The following is a 22419-nucleotide window of genomic DNA, read 5'->3' on the forward strand; positions in this document are numbered from 1 at the left end:
AAGAAAAGCAAGGGTTTCCACCAAGACATTTTCATGCTCACAGTGAGTGCCACCTTGGCACTTCTTGAGAAGCTTTAGAGGCAGCAGTGTCCACTTCAGACCATGCTTGCCATAAGTATTTTCTGGTGACAGAAGAAAATGTGCTGGTGTCTGTACCTGGAAGATGCACATGGCTAATGAGATGCCTCACCCACATTTAGCTCAACCTCTTGTTGAGGCTGGCTGGCTTCACTGGCCAGAAGCAAAAGCAAACCCTCCCTTACCCATCAGCTGGGTAGGTAGACCCTATGGAGGTCTACCAGCCAAGGCTGCTGTTGTGAGCAGGAGTTGACACCAGTCACTGCTTGTTTCAGCAGCCTGGGTGGAGTGCCTAGTAGTGTTTATTTGCCCTCAGTTTTTCATAAACAGGTGTCAACAGAACTGTTGTCATCACAGGTGGAAGGGTTTAGCCCTGAGCCCCTTAAAGTCATTGCCATCCTGCTACAACCCCTCACTCACTTTCACTTCAATTATCAATTAGTACCTTCTTGTAGAAGGTTTCTTCCAGAAGGGAGCTGGTGGTGGATGTCCAGTTGATGAGTCTGGTATGTCCTAAGTCAGGAGCTGGCTGAACTGGGGGAAGTCTGAGGAGATAGTGATATCTCAGGATGTGCACGGCAGTGATGCTTTTGGGACTTATATTTCAAACAAAATGTGAACCTTGGGGTTGGGTGGGGTTTTCAGAATTGGTTGATGAGCTGTCAAGTCCTCAGCTGTGCCTGAGCTGTGTTGTGGCTGTATGTGCTGCCTTGGATTTGGTCCTAAATGTTAAGAGAAAAGAAATATATATGCCAAGGTGTGTCGTGGGCACATGAAATCATGGGAGGATCAAAATGAACTCTAAAGCAGTGTGGCTTGTATTTGTATGTGTGAATTTTAAAGCTCTTTTCTAGTTTGTGTTTAAAGGACAATATTACTTTATTTTATGTGAAAATCTGCTATTATGCATTCATCTGAGTTCTCAGGCATCATCTTCCTGTCCATTGTTTCATCTCTTATAAAAAAAAATTATTTTCCCTCTTGTTTACTTTCATCTTTCACTCTCAGCTTAAAGCTATATATACACACACACATGTATAACCAAGATACATACATATATATCCAAGTTGTCCCAGCATTTTTTCTCACAAAATGTTTTCTCAGTGGGACTTTACCAAAGCCCCACGCTTGTTCCTACAAGCATCACACTGGCAAGGCAAGAGGTTGGGATCACGCTCGCACGCTTCCTCTTTGGGCCAGGTAGTTTTTGTGCTGGAAAAATCACTAAGAAAAGCCAGACCATCACTCAGGAGCGTGCCATGGAAGGTATTTATTTGAAGACTCATTACAATAAGCTGACAGCCTGTATTCATGCAAATTTCACGCTGTCTTGAAGAGTTGCACTATTTCCAGAACCGCTCCCATGCCAACCTATTCGTGGCCAGCACTAGGGCTCCTTTCACAAATAAAAATAGTCACAGGAATGGCCCTCACCCTGGATTTTAAGATTGCAATTTATTTTGGGTGAAGGCGAAGGTGAACGTGTTTTATGGCTGACATGAACGTGTCGTTTTTAAGGCTGTGAAATTTTAGAAAAGCCTTAGAAACCCATTCTCAAAGGTCACGGGGACAAACCTCTCCTGCTGGGCGAGTGAATAGAAATGAGTTCATAATTACAGAGTATAGTAGCAACACGTTTGCTTTTTCACCGTTTTAATTGAGATTTTCAGAAAGGAAGAGAACTTAAAACAATATAGAAATGTCTTTTGTTCTTCCAGGGCCATTTACTGAAGGCTTTGCAGTGAGAGGAGAGGATGTTTATTAAAGAAACCAACAATATCAAGACATTATTTTAGTGACGAAGTACTGTTCCTAGCTGGAACAAAATGAAATGTTTCAGATGGAATGGATATTTGCTGAAAAGTAGCATTGAGCTAAATAATTTGCAGTGCCTTTACTGAACTCAACAAATGGTGTGAAACAGAATAAAGAGAAAGGGAAGGAATTGAAAAGATTGAAACACCCTTTTCCTCCTCAGTAGCATTTCCAAGTCAAATTAATAAGGTTTAATGGCACGTGTGTCTGAACCCCTGAAGCAGCATCTGGAAATCAGGTTTTCATCCTCTTCTTCCTTATGTTCGTGTCTTCTTCGTGCTCCCCTGGGAGCTGACAGGGGTTACTGGAGCTTCCACGGAAGCTCCCTTCAGGGGTGGAGATGGAACATACGAAACCCACTGGGGATGTCACGGCTGAGGACTGGAGCCAGCATGATGGTGGCTGTGAATAGCTGTCGTTTGTGGGAGAGCTCTTCTGAGAAAACTCAGGAGCAACTTTTTTTTTTTTCTTTTAAGGACAGAAGAAAGTCTCTGGTGGTGTACTTGCCTGCAATAATGAGTAGCAAGACTAGTATCTAACCAAATCATAGTGTTTAGAGTATAACGATGCAAAAAATCCTTCTAAGCAGCTGAAAGCACCTGAGCAGAGGTGCTGTTAAAGTAATAGTTGCTGTCCTGCTTAAAATTTAGAAACTTTGAACGAGTGGTGAAGGGCAGGCCACGTTTTCAGGATCAACTGCACTAAAGATTCATCTCAGACAGGAATTGGAGTATCTCAAGCTGGAGGGATCCCATAAGAATCATCAAGTCCAACTCCCTGCTCCTCACAGGATTACCTAAAACTAAACCATATGAGTAAGAAAGCTGCACTGGCTGAAGCTGAACATTCCAGTGGGCAAGGTGGAGAACTCATTGGAGTGCTGGTGCCTCATGATGAAATTCCTCAAGGACATTCCCGAGGACTCGATGATCCCAAGGGTCTTTTCCAACCTGAATGATTCTGTGATTAATTGTTCCTGTTCATGAAAGTCCCAAGTAAACAGTCAGCACTTGTCCCGCCTGCCCAAGCAGAGCTGGTGGGCACCAGCCAAGGGGTTGGTTACAGGCAGTTTAAAGACAGATCATCATTTCTTTCAGTTTGATTGTCTGCAACATCACTGGGAGTTATTACACTAAATTAATTCTCTGAACTGCAGGTCCCCAGGGGACAATATTGTCTCGGCGGTTTGTTCCTAAAAGGACTCAGCTGGGTGATTGCGTTATTGCGGCTTAATGAATTACGGCACGTGAGCTGGGCGGCAGTAATTGCCTGTGCATGCCACTAGCTGGGCGTGCAGAGTGCCTTACCCGCAACCCCTCAACCCATCTGGGAGATAACTCGCCTTATCTTATGGTTGCCATGCCATCCTGCATTAGAAGCAGGGCAGGAGCTTTTCATTTGCAATTAGATGTGGTAGTGGTGTGCTGGAGCTGGGTGGGAGGTCAGTAAGAGCAGGAGGAGCGCTGTGAGGGGTCACACCGGACCACCTGGCTTGGTGACCAGCAATGGAGAGCAGGATGAGCGTGACACGAACAGGGTATGCAGGAAATGCTGCTTCTTCAGTCGCGCTCTCCTCGTCTTAATGGTCAGACTCGATCTTAAGGTTCTTTTCCAACCGAAATGATTCTGTTATTCTCCAGGAATTTACACTTTGAGGATCTGCATGACCACATTTGCTCACCTTTGCATCCAGTAGCTCCTGATTGATTTTCCTTTCATGACTTTGGCAATGTGCTCTTTGAGCTCTTGTGAACTCCTGGTACTCACATCTCATGTAGCAGAGCTCCACAGTTTAACTGCGCATTATGTGAAGAAATACCTCCTTTTGCTTATTTTGAACCATCCTTCTTTTCATCATGAGGGTTAAAGTACTCTTGTGGCTGGGCCTGCAGGCTAGCTGCCTGTTTGTTGAACACTACCTTAGCTCTTCAGTTGTGTCCAGCAAAGTAGGAGTCAGTATTTAATACCAGTTTTGCCATTTTTAAAGCAAGACCTTTAACAGAAGCATTCAGCAGTGCCAGCTCTGGGATCATAGAATCACAGACTGGTTTGGGCTGGAAGGGACCTCTAAAGGCCATCTAGTCCAACCCCTGCCATGGGCAGGGACATCTTCACTAGGTCAGGTTGCTCAGAGCCCCGTCCAACCTGGCCTGGAATGTTTCCAGGGATGGGGCATCCACCACCTCTCTGGGCAACCTCTGCCAGGGCCTCACCACACTCATCGTAATCTATTTCTTCCTTCCACCTAGTCTGAATCTCCTCTTTTTTAGTTTAAAACCATTACCCCTTGTCCTATGTCTAGAGGCCCTACTAAAAACTCTGTCCCTCTTTCATCTAAGCCCCCTTTAAGTCCTGGGAGGCTGCTCTGATGTCTCCCCAGAGCCTTCTCTTCTCTGGGCTGAACACCCCTGAGTCTCTCAGCCTGTCGTCATAGGAGAGGTATTCCAACCCTCTGATCATTTTTGTGGCCCTCCACCCAGGACACCTTGGTCATCTTGGTTGTATGAGTTTGCTTTGGTAGCTAATGGTGTGATTTACTTATTTTTAACCAGCCGAGCAGGAAAGTCCTCATCGTGTGGGCAAGCGTCGGGTGCTGTTGAGTCAGTCAGCTGTAGGAAGAGTCAGGGCAGCAGTGCAAGAGCTGTCCCCAGGGTAAACAGCCAGAGATGAAGCAACACTGTGGTGGTTTGTTCTCCATCAACCTCAAACTGCTTTTTGGCAGAGGGCTGCTCTCAGCATCCCCCCTTTCCCTGTGAAGAAACTGAGTCAGAAACGAGGGAAGGGGCTGTGGCTGGATCTTCCCCCACTGCAGACCTTGCAGTGAACCCGTGGCCACCAGACCTTCGTATGTGCGAACCCTGTCACCCATGAGACTGTCCTTCAAGGCTGCTCTTTTAGTGCTATGTAGTGCAAAACACAACCGTCTACGTGATGCTATTTCAGCCAGGCAGAATTGCGGGAAGGAAATATAGCGGCAGGTTCCTCTGCACTAGGAAACCGATCTGTTATTGAAATGGCTTTCTCTTTGGTGGAGTGTTTCCGGCATGGCTCCTCAGTACTGGAAATAGGTTTATCCATCTACACGTTGTTTTCCAGCATGAGTTCGTGGAGGTGTTGTCAGCAGCTGGTTGCTGGAGTGAATATAAAAGGAAATAAGTTGTTTCTTTCTCCTGCTTTCAATCCTTGAACATAAATGTGCCATTCCTGGTGATCACTTGGAACGAGCACTGAGGGCTTTCTGATGCCAGATTGTTCTCCAAAGTTATCTGGCATCTGAACTGAGAGGTAAGGGCAAACAAAGGTTGATGCTTTCAATGAGTGCAAAAGTGTTTCATGGTATCCCCTTGTGTCACACAGGGTCTTTTCATGAGATCTGGCCTGTTTGAAGAAGCCCTGCATCACTTCAGCGGTGTGGCTGCACAGTTTGGGTGGTCACTTCCAGTTTTTGGCCACAGCAAATAGCCACACTCTTTGCAGGAGAGCATTTAACTACCTGGTCCTTCTTCCTGCAAACCCAAGTTGGGGACGTTGGCCCCACAGACCTGGGAGGGAGCAATGTGCTGAAGTGATGCAGGGCCTCCTGGCACAGTTAGTGTGTTGAAGAAGTTGCCAGCTCAAGTTGTTTGGGCTCTTGTTGCAGAAACAATATTTCTGTCTGACCCCAGTTAGCAACTGATGTTTGCAAAATAAAGAAGTCAAGGCACTGGAAATACTTTCCATTCCCGCTCTTGTCTCAGCCCAAAATATTAGTATTAAAAATATTGCCTCTATTATATGCAGCTAATATCTCTGCTGGCACGTAAATCACCCAGGGATTTTTCATCTCCATATTAAAAAAAAAAAAAAAAAGTTAACTACGCTCTATTTTTGGATATTTGTTAACTGTTTTGTTTCCATTTATTCCTACTAAAGCCACAGCAGTCTGTCTCTAAGGGACCATCTGTGGGAAAGAGAGTCCCTAGATTGATTCGTAAGGTGCCGGGGTCACTGACAGGCATGAAGGCGCTGAGTATCTGCTCTTTCTATGATAATGTCTTTATTTAGCGTGACAGCCTCGGGGGCACGAGTGGACAACAGGCATCTTTCTTTCATTTAGACTAACATTGCTCCATCCATTCCCAGCGTTGTGCAGATGCTATGGACCGCCCCTATTTCCTGATTAAAGCTGGGGGTGCTGGTCACCAAGCAGCGAGGGCCAACAGTTACTTGGCACTGGAGCTGCAAAAGGTGACCCAGGTCTGTGCCTCCCCCCGAGCAGCCCTGTTCCCGTCCAAACTGATGAGGGGAAGCTCATCCAAAAGAAAATAAATTTTCAGAGTGGATCAGACACTGGCACGGCTCAGCACATCCATGCAAGCCTTGAGGGTAGCATGAGAGAGGAGGCAGGAGTGAGGTCAAAAGGAGACAGCTCATGGGACAGACCTAGGTAAACATTTGGGGAACTGCTTAGGATTGTCAGTTGGTTGCAATAAGTCAATGTCCAGATCAATTGTAGCTCCCAAAGTTCTACACTAAATACTACAGCATGCTGCATTGTTTTAAAATAATATGTTTGATAAAGCTTCTGGCACATGTAAGTCCAAAGCATCTTTGCTCCTTGGGTTGGTGTTTTACCAGATCCCTCTGTCGGAAGTAATTGCTTGCCATTGACTTTGGGTCATCTCATATGTCTGGACAGCTGTTAGGGGTTACTGTCAAATCTTGCCTTAGCTTCTACAGGAAAGACATTTATTTCTTCACTAGAAAGCACTGGTATAAATAGGATATGGAAAAAACCTAGGATGTCTCCTTGCTGCAGGTCACAGAGTCACAGAGGTCTAAAGGAAGACAGCTGAACAAAAAGGCAGCAGGTGGGGGCTGGTACGTACTATTTAGGATGTGTCTTGAGGGACACAACCATGGAGGGATGGTGGTGGGCTGTGTCTGTGCATCTTGGCACGGGTTTAAAGTTTATATCTCTTGGAGGATTATCAGATCTCGGGATAACTGATGAGCCTTGGTGTATTTTTAAAGGAGGCAGCCTGGAGTCTGAGATATAAGCTCTTTTATTGCAAAGTAGTAAAAGATTAATCTATATTCATTCAAGTCACATTCTTACCAGTGGCCCAGGCTTCACGTGTGTTTGTGCTCAGCAGATTTGGGGGAAACTTTGTGTCCTGTGGTTGTGTCTTTCAGATTTAAACTCTTTCAACTAAACTGGATTAATTTCCTTCTCACTGTATTTTCCTATGGTTTTCATGTCATTTTTGCAATCAAGTTTACAGTACGCTAAGAATCCAAAAACATAATGTGAAGAGAACTATTTACAAGCAATTTCTACATGAAATCACTGCAGTGGTTTCCACACCAGTCTGGGCAGTCAGCCTTGAAGTCCGGGGGGTGTCCTCCTAGCTGGTTGCCCGCTCTGTGTAACAAGGGCCTCCATCTGGACATCCCTAATGATTTGTGGAAGATCCAGCAAAGCATTTAAAGAGCTGTTTTGGAGCTATCTCGCATGCCATCTGTACTTGGGATGTCTTTCCCAAGCTGGTGTTGCAAAACAGCCACTTAAATTCCTCCTGAAGATTCATTTCCATGAAGCTTAGAAGAAAATAGCTGACTCAGGCAGCCTGTGCAGCCGAGCATTGCAGAATGTGAGGACTTTCATTGGACTTCAACACCAGACAGGTTTGCTCTTCAATGCTTTGCTGAGCCTGCTCCGAGGGACTTTGTGCCGTGTCCTTTCAGTCCAGCAAGACTGTCTCTGCTCCTGCAGCACAGGGTGCTTATCTGGTGGTGCTGTGAATGGGGTGTCCATCCCTGTGGTGAGAGAAGTGGTGGACACTGATGGTGTGAGGAGATGCTGCAGTAAGGCACAGGAAGAAGTCAAGTCCATTTCTGTGTTTGGGAAGGTGAAATCAGTCATTATCCCATAGCAGAAGATAATGCATCCCATGATGAGATGTGCTTTGTTCAATCCTACACCCATTTTTTGGGTGTGTTATGGCTTGAGCACCTTGGGTGTCTCTCTGTGAAGTCCTGCAGTCATAGAATCATAGACCCATTTGGGCTGGAAGGGACCTCTAAAGGCCATCTAGTCCAACCCCTGCCTGAGCAGGGACATCTTCACTAGGTCAGGTTGCTCAGAGCCCCGTCCAGCCTGGCCTGGAATGTTTCCAGGGATGGGGCATCCACCACCTCTCTGGGCAACCTCTGCCAGGGCCTCACCACACTTAGCATAAAAATCAATGCTACCCTATTGGTTTATAGTAGTTGTTTACAACTAGAAACTAGTTGTAAAGGCCAAACAAAAAAATCTAGCAATCAAAGACAGATGGGATGTCCAGGCCCACGGAAGGGTTGTCAGCGGTGTCTATACCCCAAGACCAAGGTGGTGATGAGGAGTTGTGCCCAGGTAGGCAGCTCGTCAAGGTTTCAGAATGCTTTTCCCAGCAGCCAGATTCTGTGACCCTCATCAAAAACGTCTCTATCCTCACAGCATTGGTTTTGTTGGCCGTGGTTTTCTTCTGGAGTTCATTGTATGTTTCAAGGATGTGTACACGTAAGACCTAAAGTACTTATTACATCTCAGCTGTTCAGAGATTATTTTAGATCCTGATCACCACCATTTTGACAGGTGGATTTTCTACACTTCCAAAATACTGTGTCCATTCCGACGCATGGGCTGAGTCTAGTGGTCAGGATAGTGATAGAAAGGCATAAAAGAAGTGTGAATAATGTCATTTTTGTTTTCGGGAGTGAACATGACATCTTGTTCCCTTCTCATCTGAGAAAAATGCAAACAAAAATGAAACCAGAGCCAAGTGAAACCGTTTTTGAGAGAGAAAGCCAAAGGGAAAACACACAGAAGTCCTGTGTTCTTCATCCTTTGAGCTGTTGGTTGTTACTTTCTGTGGGGTTTTGAGGTTTTTGATTAAATTGTGTGGAACCGTCAAGCTTCTTTGAGTGTTTCCCATTCTCAGTCACAGCAAGGATAGAAAACGGCTGTACCAAAGCAACGCTGAGTTATACACTATACATGCACGTAAAACATCAGAGTGCCTTTGATGGAGGTAGGCTTGGTGAAGAATACTTCTAGGGAAAGTCAGGCCTCTAGAATAGAAATTCAGACCTTTCTCCTTGTTATATTAATAGCAATATTCCCCCGACCTCCAGGACCAGTTTTAGATGCTATAAAACTCAACCAGCTCCTAACTGGGATCCTTTGGACCCTCCAGTTTGGACCATGATGTCTCTTAGGTGCCCAAAGCCAGTGATGATGGGTGGTTTTGACTGTAGCAGAACTGCCATGCCCAAACACCTCCAGCAGTGCCTGCTCGGGGGTGCCAGTCCGGTTCTTTGTGGAACTGCATCACGCAAGGTGAAGCAGCTAGTCTGGCTGGAATATGCTTAGATCAGAAAGGCTGGGCCCAGAACAATTAGTTTGTTCAGGGGATGTTTCAGAGGACTTGTCTTCTTCCTGCCCTTTCCCTTTTCAGGCAGAGTATCCTGGGCAGCTAGCTGGTACAGCCAGGAAGAACCCAATTGCTATCGATCTCTGTGAATTTAACTCTTTCAGTGGTGACTCTAAGATGGTTTTTTATTTCCTTCCATCAACAAAAACTACTGTGGGATTTTCAAAAAGAAGCTGGGCAGAAGTGGCCCTTCATCCTATAGAGCTAGCCCCACCAGTCCTCCATTCACAGGTACAGTTACTGTGTGCCCTGGGGTTGCTCTGCTCTTCCAGCTTTGAGGGGTGTCATGGATAAGTGAGGTCTGAGGTCCATTTTTGCAGCAGAATTGCCCATATAATGGCAAATTGCTAATTAATTGCAGGCATGTTAATAGCAAAGCTGATGATGAGATAGTCCCAAGACTGTCCTGTTCCTGGGCCTGATTCTGGCACAGAGATGAGGTCCTGACTGGGCAGAAGAAAGGGTGGAGGGAAACTTCCTGCCTTGTAAAATGCAGTGAGGAGTGTTTTCATTCGAGCACCAGAAGGATGAAAGGGATGCAGATGGTTTGACCTTGGCCATGGCACTGCTCTTCATTCTCAACCTCTTGGCTTAATGGCTGCAAGTCCATGTTAGTTAACTGCTGGGTGGCCCTGGCCATGCCCACCGGGTATCAGGCTGTGCCCAGAAGCAGGACAAAACCAGCATCCCTGCCCTGAGAGGAGCTTTGCGTGCCCCGGAGGGTTTGTTGTGTGGGAGAGCTGCCTGGGATTGAGGGCAAGCGTGGTGTCCAGGCAGGTTCTTCAAAGACACAAGCCAAGATGTCCAGAGCACCCAGTCCCTGAGCCCGTGGCCAGGATCCCCCTCAGTTCAGCCGTATACGGTGCTCGGCGCCGTGGGGTAAATGTCTCAAGTGCCGTTGGAGATGTAGCTCCTTACCTCTCAGTATTTGCAAGAATTGCTTAACCAGATCTCTGTGCAACCACCAGCAGAATGTAACCCCGTGTTGTCCTCCGGCTCTCTGCATGCCAGACAAATGGTCGGGGCTTTCAGAGGACTTGTCTCACTCAGAGGGGGGAAAAGAGCAGGGCTGACGGGATGGAGCAACTGTGTTTTAGACCACAGCTGTCCACGTGTCTGGAGTTATTTTCCCCAGCCTTGTGCCTTCCAGCCCCTTTCCTTGGGAGCAAACGATGTAGTAAAAACTTACAGGAATCCTGTATTTCTGAGCACGTAGGCTGGTAATCACTGAGACAGCTGAAGCCTTAGATTTGTTTGCGTAGGCTCCTCCAACAGAGCAGACATTTGTCAGATCTAAATTCTGTTGAAAGGTATCTCATTTAGTTAATTAAATAAAAAAATCACTGCAGAAATGATAGCAGAAGAGATACTATCCTGTTTCCAGCTTGGCAACCCTGACTGTCTCCCCTTGGTTTTTAGTACTTCTGCAGTTTCTTTGTGGCTCTGAATGTCTCTTTAGTTTCCATGTTGACTGGTGGCCAAATCCCCGGTCCCACTGAGGTTGGGGAGTTTTGAGCTGAATCAGAATTTGGCCTTTGAAGTGAAAATAGTTATTCAACGTTAAACAGAGTCCAAAGGTAAGAGAATGTGGTGCTGTCTAGATACTTTTTCTTGTAGCTGAAATAGGGTCCCCCGCAAGGTGCTGTGTCCTTACAGCAAAGGATGAGCAGAGAGGGACAGGAGGAGGATTTCCCAGTAGCTGCAGCATTTTTCTGGGGTGAATTCTTCCTTTTCTGGGGGATGTTGCTGTGTGATTCAAGTTTCAACTGTTCCTCCCTTTGGCATCACAAACCTAAAAGCCTGAGTTGGGAAGAGCCTTTCTGCTCCTACATGGTCTGGTTCCCTAAGCTTGGCAGGTCACCCCAAGCCACCATCTTGGCACCTACACTCCTGCCCTTGAGCAAGCACGAGGTTGTTTCCATCAACTCAACCCACAGCAGGTGTGTGGGGCGGGGTGCCCTGGCCCCCATTCTGCCCCTTCCTGGGGCTCTCTGTGTCCCCAGCACCTTGGTTGTGACCTGAGATCGAGCATGGGTCATGCCAACCTCCCAGGCCTTGCAATGCTGTGCAGTCAAAAAAGTTTTAAGATCTGGGCCCCATTCTCCCTGCTTTGGCTGCAGAGTCCTATTCTTGGCTTTTCTTCTTCGCTGGGGTGTTGGGAAGATAAAAGCACACAACGAGTCTCTGCCTGAAATGCTGGATGATCCTCTAGACCCCTGCCTGCTGCCAAGTCACGGACATTGCTTCTTGTTTGCCATTCTTCCTTTGCCTTTTATTTCTTGCAATTTTTTTTTCCCTAACTTGTTTAACTCTGGTGTTTTCCGTCCTGTGGTCAGTGACTGCAAAGCTTTGGTTTGTGTTTGCTCTGCCCCTTGCCATGGGATATTGCCTTTTAGCTGTTCTGTACAGGGATGGAGCTGCCCTGTCCTTTCCCTGTCTTATTGCAAAAGACCCAAACTGAAAAATCTTGCACATTTCCCATTGGCTTAAGTAGGTTTTTTTAAATCTTAAACCTTTTCTTTTAATTTCACAGCCCTTAAACAGAAGCGATTTGGTTTATTGTATCATTATATGTTTAGGAAAAAAACGTCCCTGCATGCATTTCTTGCAGGAATTTACAGCAGAGGTTGGTTCCCAGCTCTTTTCCAGGCGTTTTGCCTTACCCCTGCTTAAACTAAAAAGCTGTCACTGTATGCAGCTTTTATCATTTCTGTGCAATATTTGCAACAAATACAGTTGAGTATTTAAGTAGCAGCCTTTCTGGTTTATAACCCAAGGCTGAAATTGCACCCAAACGGTTAAACTCAAGACATCTGAGAGAAGAGCAAAACCACAGAAAGAAAACGCTGAATTGTATCAACAAAACTCTTGTATGCTTAAGCATGTGAGGGCTTAGTACTAGACAGGGGTTTTAACTAACTTTTATTTTGACATTCCCCTTTTAATAAGCATTGCTCTTTACAAAGTGGTTTATGTGATTGCGTTACTGAGAGGAAACAAAGAAATGCCAGGAAAACTTGATGTGGAGAATCTGTACTCATAAAATGCTTGTAAGCTCCAGCAAACAGGAAAGCTTCCCCCGTGTCCTTCTTTTTTTTTTTTTTTTTTTTACCCTGCCATTCAGCCTAAAAAAAAAAAAACAAAACAAAACAAAACCCAAAACCCTCGACATTGAATATCTCAGAAAAGCAGATCCAGTGGTCTGAGACTAAACACAAATTCCTTCCACTGCCACCGCGAACAAGCTTCTTGGTCCTGCGTTCGCCAAACACGAGCCCTTGCTCTTGATGGTTAAGAGCCAGTTGGCCTCGGAAAATAGGTTTTAACTCCTGGGGATGCCAAGGAATACAGATTTGATGGGCAGATGGCTTTGGCAGGCAGGGTTGGAGACTGTTTAGCCGCTGACCATTGAAATGTATTTGTGAATGGCTGCTTCCTTCATCCAAGCGCCCTTAGCCGAGCGGTGCAGATGATGAAAATAAAATTAATTGCTATGCGACGGGTTTAAAATAAACACTGCAATTTATCCAAACGGAGGCGGGGGTTTGGGGTAAGGGTTGAGGCTGAGCAGGGGGATTATAACGACTACAAAACCAGTATGGATGTAGACTAGTGTGGTCACCACAGTGCTCACAGTTGTTTCCCTGTTTCAGGGGACGATGCTGGGGAGATGTCCTATGTGAGCCTCCAGCACAGCTCCCAGCAGCCGTGTAAGGAGGCAAGCATTAAAGCATCTCATGTGCTCTCAGAGCCATTCATGAGTTACAAAAGCAGCAAGCAGCAAGGAGCTGCTACCGTGCTTAGATGTCCCATGCCTGCACTGTCCCAGGCAAAGGCAGCCAATGCCAGGACCATCTCCATCTTGGTGATAGCATTCCAGCTCTGCCTTCTCTGCTTGGTACAGCCATGCTGCAGCCTGTGTGGAAATCTGAAATGTTGGAGACTGACAAAGCGTTTCTTCCGTTCCACTGTTGGTTTTTCAGGGACCTGCTAACTGGGCTATGGGTTATGGGCAGCACATGGGGGCTTGCTCACCCCTTCCGAGCCACCCTAGTCTCTCGAGCAAACCCTTTACTGACAATTCCTCATCTTTATGGCTGTTGAATTTCTGTGTTATACATTTGGAGCAGTATTCACACAGCCTCTTCTCCAAAGGTAGTTATCCTGGTTCCCTGTGCTGCCAGAGCCAAGCATGGTCCTCAGCTACTTCGTCCATGCACGTGTTCTGTCACAGCACAGCAGTGATGGACATGCATGAAGAAAGGCCAAATGAAACCACTTGGTGTGGGCATCTCTTTTACTCAGTAATTTGCTTCTTAGCTTTTTTTTTTCCACTTAGAAATAAAATGGTTCACTGCAAACCAGTGCATCAGTGTGCCACATTGGTACAGCAGAGGTGGCAGGCAAGAGGAGCAGACGCTGTAAGCTGGGTGTATCAGGAACTCCTTAGGTCTTCAGAAAAAAGTATCTCCTGATATTTCTTGCCTGCCTGACTTCCCGCTGCTCAGCTAGGACTAACGAGGTCTTCTCTGGTTTAGTGTGGAAGCAACACAGAAAACATAGAAACTTGGGAGAGATTTTCCTGGGAAACAAAGTCATGTTACCTAATTGTTCATGAAAGCTTTCAGCTGAAATATGCCTATCACTGTAAGAGATTCAGAGGCATGAGTTGGTAATAGACTGTGTTAGATGCTGAGGAATTGGCTCCCCTTTTGTGGCAGGGGACGCACAGACCCCACCCACCAAGAGCCAGGCTGTTTGGTGGGACAGATGTGTTGACCAAACAGGGCCATGCTGGAAGGGGTGAACTAATGACTTCCTTTGATTTTCCAGGCGACAGCAGAGACTTCCCGGTGGGAACAAGTCTCAGCAGCACACAGAACATCAGCAAGGTGGCACCAAACACAACAGGGACCACCAGAAACTCTATCAAGGAGGCCAGGCCCCTCACTCCTCAGGCAGGACGGGCCACCACGGCTACAGCCAGAACCGGAGATGGCACCACAACCAGAAGCACTCGCCCAACGACAAAGAAACGCACAGAAACGCCAAAGAGACTGAGAATTTGAAAATCGAGGACACCTCTGTCTGCACGGTGCATATTCCCGTGGAGACACATCGGGGCCCGGAGGCTGTGGAGAAGCAGTCTCAGCAGTACATCCAGGAGTCAGAGACCAAGCGGAAAGACAGTATTCACGAGCGCATTGGGGAAAGACCTAAGATCAACTTGCTGCAGTCTTCCAAAGACAGACTGCGGAGGAGACTAAAAGAAAAGGTACTATTTCTTAGGGAAATGCTGAGTTTCCCTTTTTCCAAGAGTCTGGTCATTCTCCATACAAAGGGTGGGTTGGACTCAAGGGACCTTTCCATGGATGCTCTCAACTTAAACTCCCAGTGTCAGCATTTCTCTTGAAATGTCTTCGTGCTTCTCTTGGCTGAGGTTGCTACCAGCTTGAGTTGTCCAAGAAGGACTGGGAACTCTGCCCCTACCCATGCAAAGACCCTTGGGGAGTTCTGGTGCCCACATGAGCTGCAACATCGGCGCTCCTTCCCCAGCGGCTGAACCCAGCTGACTGCCTCCCAGTCTGCAGCACTCATCCTCCTTGCAGAGAGATTTAAAAAAGGCAGCTTGTCTCCACAATTATAGAGCTTTGACTTTTGAGTGCTGAACAGTTGGAGTCAGCTACTTAAAAGCTGATATCCATTTATCTCAGCAATGAATTGATGTGCTCTTATCTTTCCTCCTTCCTTCCATCAACCCAACAATAACAAAACTATTGCATGCAAGTGATGGAGGAGAAATCCTTTTTGGAAACAATATTCAGCCTGAGATTTCTGAGGAATTCAGAGATGATATCTCAATTTTCCCCATGTGAAACTCAAATTTTTTTCTCTTGAGATTGTTTTGTCAGAGTGGAAAATGCATCCATGGGGGTATCTCCAATGAGATTTCCAAAATGCATAGCAAAAATAACCCGAACATATACAATTCCATGGGAGTGCATGTTGGAAATGTATACGTTTGAATGCATGTGCATTTACTATTTATGTATGTAGCATGAGGGCGAGGAAGAGTTTTTGTTAGTTATTTTTATGTTCTTTAAAGCAATGGGAGTATAGCAGAGACTTTCAGAGTATTCATTTTAATGCTCTCCGGGCAAATTTATAGTCTTGTAAGAAACACATCACATAAGCACGCGCTCTTGGGTCAGCACAACTGGCCTCCTGATGGGAGTTTTGGACAACTCTTAACTGCTGGTTGGCATTGGGGTTGTCTGAAAAATTGCTACAGGTTTGTATTGGATAGCATGTTTTAAGACTGAACTAAAGGAGGAGAAGGGAGCAGACCAGAGCAAGGGGATACATGGCTTATACTGGGGGAAAGAGGGAAATGCATAATTAGATGTTGAAAACAAGCAATAAATTCTGTGGTAGTGACGTGAAGTGAAAATTGTAACAGCCAAGAGATGGAAAAGTTAAGAGATTTTGTGATGCTGGGATCATGTGATATTTCTGAACTCAATTTAGAACATTAAATATATATTAAAAAGTAGATATATTTGTAGGATTATTATCTGAGCATTTTGTAAACATCGATGCACTTTCAAAACAGAGGGAAAAAAATTACCATTATCACCGTGTTGCAGGCACCCCCAGAAACCTGTCCAAGATGCTGAAGGCAGTCAGGGGTGGTCAGACCTTGGCATGCTGGCTCAAGACCCTCAAGCATGTCTTCTCCCTGAGCTGAGGGGGAGGGCTCTGGGATTGAGTGTTGTGGGAAGTGGGGAAAGAGAACATTTCTGGGGCAGGACTCATTCACCTGTGGTTTTCAGTGCTGAGATGAGACCATTGTGTCCATAAAAGATGCTTTGACCTTTCTGTGTCTGTTTACATGTCTCCCCAACCCCTTCCCCCTTTGCTGTTGTGGAAGGACAAGGGCTGATATGTCTGTTTTTTCCTTGTGTAACAGACGCCTTGTCTTTCCCTTTTCACGGACCAGGACGAAGTCACGGTGGAAACCACTAATCCCGAAAAGAACAAAATGGACAAATTAATTGAAATTCTCAACAGTATGAGGAACAACAGCAGTGATGTTGACTCCAAACTCACCACCTTCATGGAGGAGGCCCAGAACTCTACCAACTCTGAGGAGATGCTGGGGGAGATAGTCAAGACCATCTACCAGAAAGCAGTGACGGACCGCAGCTTTGCTTCCACGGCAGCCAAGCTCTGTGACAAAATGGCCCTTTTCATGGTGGAAGGAACTAAATTCCGGAGTCTGCTCCTCAACATGTTGCAGGTAATGAGATAAAATTAGTTGATTAGATGCGTGCAGTTTCACTTTACCTGGTCTTACCATGTATTTGGACAGGAGCTGAGCTGTTACCAAATTCCTTTTGAACCCAGTTGATGAGAGAACAGAAGTGTGCCTGCAGTTTTGTGTGTGCACATCTTTAAATGCTTACTGTAGATAACGTGTCCCTGAAGGCATTGTCAAGTTGCTCTTCATTCCCATTTCATGAGCTGTAGGTGAAATTATGGTATCTCACACCAGGGCCCACCTGTGAAATGAGTGGGTTGCTTGTGGCAGCATCCCTATGGCATGAAGAGAAGTGAACCCAGAGGGTCTTACAGTCCTTGCTGCTCTTTTCAGCTGAAGCCCATCTCAGCACCAGAGATACCAGATTAAATCACAGTCCCTGAGCAGGCTGTTGATTGCGTTGCCTGACTGAAGGACTCGCTCCTCATTTCTGATTACAACCCAGACAGAAATAATTTCTGTATTAACTAATATTCTGGGTGATCTGTTTATTGGTATATGCCATGCTGGTTGATTGTTCTGCTCCAAAAACATCCAAACCCCAGAGTCAGGGGGGAGAAAAAAGCAGTGGCTCTGATAACTGGTCTATGACAGTGGTGTAAGATGAAGCAACAGGACTGTCCTCAGCTGCCCACGTTCTGCTGGGGAGAGCGTGTTTTACTGTAGTGCCACTATCAAAGGTGGGGTTGCTTTCTAGAGAGGGTGTCACACGGACCTTCATCTTTCTGCCTCTCTGGAGACAGGACATGTAGAACTAAAACCGTGAACTTTCCATCCTTGATTAATATGTATTTCCATTTGGCCATTCCCTCACACACACGTGTCATCTGTGCCACGTACAAAGCTCTCGTTTCATTTCTCTGCTCTCCGCCCATGATCGGTGCCCAGCATCGCTCCAGTTTTTGACACATCTTCTTGCCCTTCTTGCTGTTGTTGGAGTTCTTCCCTTGGATGCTGTGCCTGGCTGCCTGTGCCTTATGCAGGCTGAGTTGGCTTTTGGGCAACACAGCAAGCAGGGAAATAAGAAGCAAAATAAAATAATGAAAGTCAATGTTCAGCATAACCTAAGATAATTCTGAGGAGTCACTGGTCCAGTTTTGCATCTCTCACATATCAAACCCAGCATGCTTTCCTGTGCCCGCTCCTTCTTTGCTCTCCCCTGGAAAGCCCTTGGGCAACACACACATATGCCCATTGCATGTACCAGGGGGTGATTTTTTTCCACTTGATTTACTTCCAGAGTGATTATAAAGCAGAACAAGACAAATTTCAGTCAGCATCAGTCCCAGATTTAGCAGCAAGGGGCTGGAGGGGGCTTTAAAACCTCCATGCATCCCACTCTTCCCATGCCAGGTCACTCTTGTGTCTTCCCCCGTTTGGCTGAGCGATGCTAAGAAATCCAAACTAAAGTGCAGGAGTGATATCCAGGGAGCAGCAGAGTGTTATCCAAAAACTGAGGATGTCAGTCCTTCTGGCTGAAGGAGGACTCCTCCAGCTTGCTTTCTTCTCTTCCCCCAGCATTTCCACCCCTACCAACAGACCCAGTAGACTGATTTATACTGAAGCATTGTGCAATAACAACTGGCTTCATATTCAGCTCTTTATAGCATGAATGTAGAATAAATAATACATCTCCTATCTCCAGAGAGCTCCAAAGTGCTTCCCAGGAACGTGTAGCCAGTCTCAGTGCAATGGGAGCACGATGTCTGTTGTGGAAAGCTGGGAAGAAATTAAAAGACTGAGCAGGGTGTGTGGGTGATTGAGTTCACGTGCCAGAGCATAGAAAAATATGCAAAAGGGATTTGCTCAGCCCCAAACTGCACGTCTTTTAAAAATGTCTTGATGGGGCAGAAGGTGACAGGTCAAAAGCAAAGTGCTATGTGAATAAATAATTTAACATTTCCTTTCTGATAGTAAAGGATTTTGACTTTCTTCAAGCATGGTTTCTTTTTCCAACCAAAATAATCAGCTGCATTCATGCAGATTGATGAAATACTTTGGACAAGCCCTAAACTGAGGATTTTTGTGATGCATTCAGGCTTGATAGCCCTGGCTGAAGACAGACCAGATAGGAGGCATGAAAGACTCATTGCAGCTGCCTTGTCATGAAATAAGGGTGTTGATGGTATTGATATAGGATATATTAGCAATATCATTATGGTATATTGGATAATATATGGATATTGTGGAGTAATATGGCTATCATATTGATATATAGTTCAGTGTTGATATATCAGTATCAATATGATATATTGATATATGGTTCATGATATAACATTACCCAGATCCAGTCCCGGCCCCTCCACCATTAGATGCTTTCCATCAGCCATTTCTAGATAATTTGCCATTAATCAAAAAAAGAAAACTTTAATAACAAATCCTGCTCCAGAGCTGGATTTATGTCTCTGTAGCACCTTTCAGACTAATCTGATCCCCGGACGTAAGGAGCTCGGCTCGCCAGGCACAGGCAAGCTGGGGAATTACTCTGCTGGGGTGTGATAAATCGGGATCAACGTGATCCCCCCCCCCCCCCCCCCTCCCCGCGCTGCTGGCGCCTGGGGCCAGATCACTCGCCCCCCCATCTGCTCCCGGCAGATGCTCCTGTTTTGTAGGGGCTTGTTTGTCTCTTTCTCTAGGGACTGTGATGGCAACAGCGCAGCCCCACCAGAGGATCTCATAAATTAGTGCATTAACCCACTGAGCCACCCTGCCAGCACCCCAGTACCTATAGGCAGCGACCCTATACCCTGCCAGATCATAAACCAAGCAGCAAAGGGTTTTCCCTCAGACAATAAACTGAATAAACTGTCTTTTTAACCTGTCTCCTCTTACATTTTCAGCTGTTGGCAAGGTGCTCGCGCTCAGGGGCTGCACATGTTTGCAGCTTATCTCGGGGGACTTGTTTTGATCCCAAAACAGATGCCAGCGCCGTGGCACAGGAATGCTGTCATGTCATCCCCCTCCCTGCAGGCAGCTCCTCTGCAGAGCATCCCCCCAGCCGGCGTCGCACCTTTTCAGGATCTAAGGGGATTTATCAGGAAAACTCTGGTCTGAATTCATTCCTTGTTCTGCGTTTTGGTCCTAAATCTTGGCCGAGCCTTGAATTTGAGTGCTGTGAACTTCTCGGGCTGCTGAACGGAGGTGCTGAAAGGGGAGTCATGGGGTGGGCTGCTGGTGAAGCTCGGGGAGATGCTCCCATGTGCAGGCTTGGTAGTGTGTCAGGCTATTTGGGTTTGATCTTCTCGTTAAGTTTGGTTTGGTGTTTGGTACAAAGAATAATTTTGGGCTGTGCAAGCCCTTGGGGTGGACGTGGCCAGATTGGTCCCAGTGAGCTTGTGTGGATGAAAGCATGCAAGAACACCTTGGTGGACACATATATGGTTTCTTCACCCTTCTAGAAATACCTTTTTAATTAATAAATTGGAAGTAAGTCTCCTGCAAGAGATTTTTGCTTGTTGTAGTTTCACTCACTGGCATGTCCAGGCTGCGGTGTTTTTTTTTTTTCAGTGGGGGGGTGTTAAGCAACGTGCCACAAACCCTTCACATGTAACATAAGTTGGAGTATTCCTCTGTTGAAATGGCCGTGCTCTTTATAGCAGATCTGTGTCTGCATCTGAGCTATGCAGAGCCAAGTGTATTATTAGAGTGGACATCACTGGGGCTGTAATTGTACACTGCTCCCCTTAGCAACCGCGGCCAACAGCACATCAAACAGAAGGCTGATACCTTCTTTTAATAAAAAAAAAAAAAAAAACAACCAACCACACACTGCAAAATGGACATCTCAACACAGAGCAGCAGAGCTCTGTGCAGCCAGAGCTAGTGCCTGGTACGGCCCTGTGGTTGGAAATGCCTTGGTGCAAGTGTGGAAGGGTTATTTGTTGCATACCCTATTGTATTCCCTAATTTGTACCCTATGGCATACCCTGTTGCACACCCTATCACATACCCGCACGAGGTTTCTTCATCATCTTAGTTTAATCTCTTGATGCCCCAGGAATGTCCCTCCCTTGGGTCGGCACTGTGCTTCGCTTTGGTTGTACAAACTTGAGTCCAATCCAGTGTTTTTTGGCAGATCTCACACTTGTGTTTCGGGGGATTCGGCTGGGTTTGAGGTGGTCGGTGTGATCACTTCTGGAGGGGGTCAACCAGGAAGGTGGCCAAAACCCTGTTGTTGTCAGCCCAGGAGGAGGATGAAGAAGAAAATATGGGTTGGATCCCCTCTTACATACTGGAGAATCAGTCAGGGTGCAAAGGGGAGCATTTACCATGCTGAGCATGAGGATTTGGGAGGAGTCTGAAATCACTCCTTTTTTTGAGTAAATGACAACCTCCCAGTGATAGCAGCCCTTCCTCCATTGTAGGGGTTGTGAGGATAAAGACACTGAGGGAATACTGCAGGAATTGGGACATTGAAGTAATACACATGATTAATACTGAAAGACAGATTTTTTTTCCCCCTTAACCTCATTGAGATCTGGGTCTTCGGTGGGGAGCAGTTTGTGGTTTGACAGAAGTGGAGGCAGGAGGATCCAAGCATGGCTGGAGAGTGTCTGACCTGTACCCCATGTCCAGCATTGGCTGCAAAACCCATGGGTGCTCCTTCCGTGACTGTTTTTAATTTGATTTGATTACAGTCGGTCTCGTTCATGCACAGAAAACACAGTGGTATCACTTGTCTCAGACAAGACATTGCCCAGGAGTCACCAGAACGGTTGTTTCACTGAAAGATAGGTAGCATTTAAGGAGGAAAAAAGGGTCCCGAGGTCCCTGGAGCAAATCCCAAGGCCAGAAAGATGTGTGTGTGGAGTGCTGCGGCGGTGAGGGTTTGCACGCTCAGCTCTGTGGAGCAACATCACATCGGTCTCTTCGATCTGTGCACAAGCCTAACCTCGCTGCATTTGGTTTCTCTTCCAGAAGAGTTCGATGAGCTCTTCCCAAGGCAAGGTGGTGATTCAGTGGGGGAAGCCTCCTCAGCTTGAGCTGCTGCCCACAGCTCTTTTGCGGGGATGAGGGACACCTCAGTGGTGAACCTCAGAGCTGATGTGTGCATGGGCTCTGCCAGCCTGGCAGGAGCCCGGCACAGGCAGAGAAATAGCAAATGATGCTGCCCTTGTGCAATCACCTTCATTTGGGTGTTTGCAGAAACTTTCAAAGCTTAGAAACCACCTTCCTTTCATTTTTGCACTGGTGTTGATAGCACTGTCCTGGTTTTATAAACCATGGTGGGACTCACCAGCGAAAGCTGCCTGCTAAATGCAGCTTTGCAGATGGGAATTCAAAAGCGATTCTAAATTCATGTGCGGCAGGCGGAGGAAGCAAGCAGCTGATTCAATGTGAATGATAGAGCAAGCTTCAACTTTACTGAAAGAAATCACACCTTATATAAGCACTCTACAATAATCATGCATACTACTCACAAATCTATTGGATACATGTAAAAGGCCACATTATTATATCCCAGCCCCTTGTGGTATTTCAGGTATGTCACAACATCTTCCCTCTTTGAACCTGTTTTTCTCCCAGGGCCGTTCCTTTATTATACACAAGGTCATAATGTACCTCAGTTTCTCTCTTTGTTAACATAACAGTCCTTTGTTAACATAACTGTACCCTGGGTTCTTTCCTTTGTTTACCTCAGGTGGCTGCAATCAGCTCCTGCAGAGACCAATGGCCTTGCTCTCTGCAAGCTGTTCTCTAACATTCATGCACACACATATATTCATGGTGTATGTATATGGGCTTGGAGGG

General features: G+C 46.2%; 1 protein-coding gene across 4 annotated transcripts in view; it reads left to right on the forward strand.

Moving 5' to 3' along the window:
* CTIF (cap binding complex dependent translation initiation factor) overlaps positions 1-22419 on the forward strand; it is a 119035-nt gene that overhangs the window by 61465 nt on the left and 35151 nt on the right. For 3 of the 4 annotated variants that reach the window (XM_026865567.1, XM_026865569.1, XM_026865570.1), the window contains 2 exons: positions 14181-14622; positions 16318-16647. In XM_026865567.1, the coding sequence (XP_026721368.1) occupies positions 14181-14622; positions 16318-16647 (772 nt within the window). The remainder of the gene's footprint in view (positions 1-14180; positions 14623-16317; positions 16648-22419) is intronic. The other variant, XM_026865568.1, reaches the window with a different exon arrangement.

This window comes from Athene cunicularia (genome assembly GCF_003259725.1).
Source record: "Athene cunicularia isolate RWA chromosome Z unlocalized genomic scaffold, athCun1 chrZ_part1, whole genome shotgun sequence".
Classification (NCBI taxonomy): domain Eukaryota; kingdom Metazoa; phylum Chordata; class Aves; order Strigiformes; family Strigidae; genus Athene; species Athene cunicularia.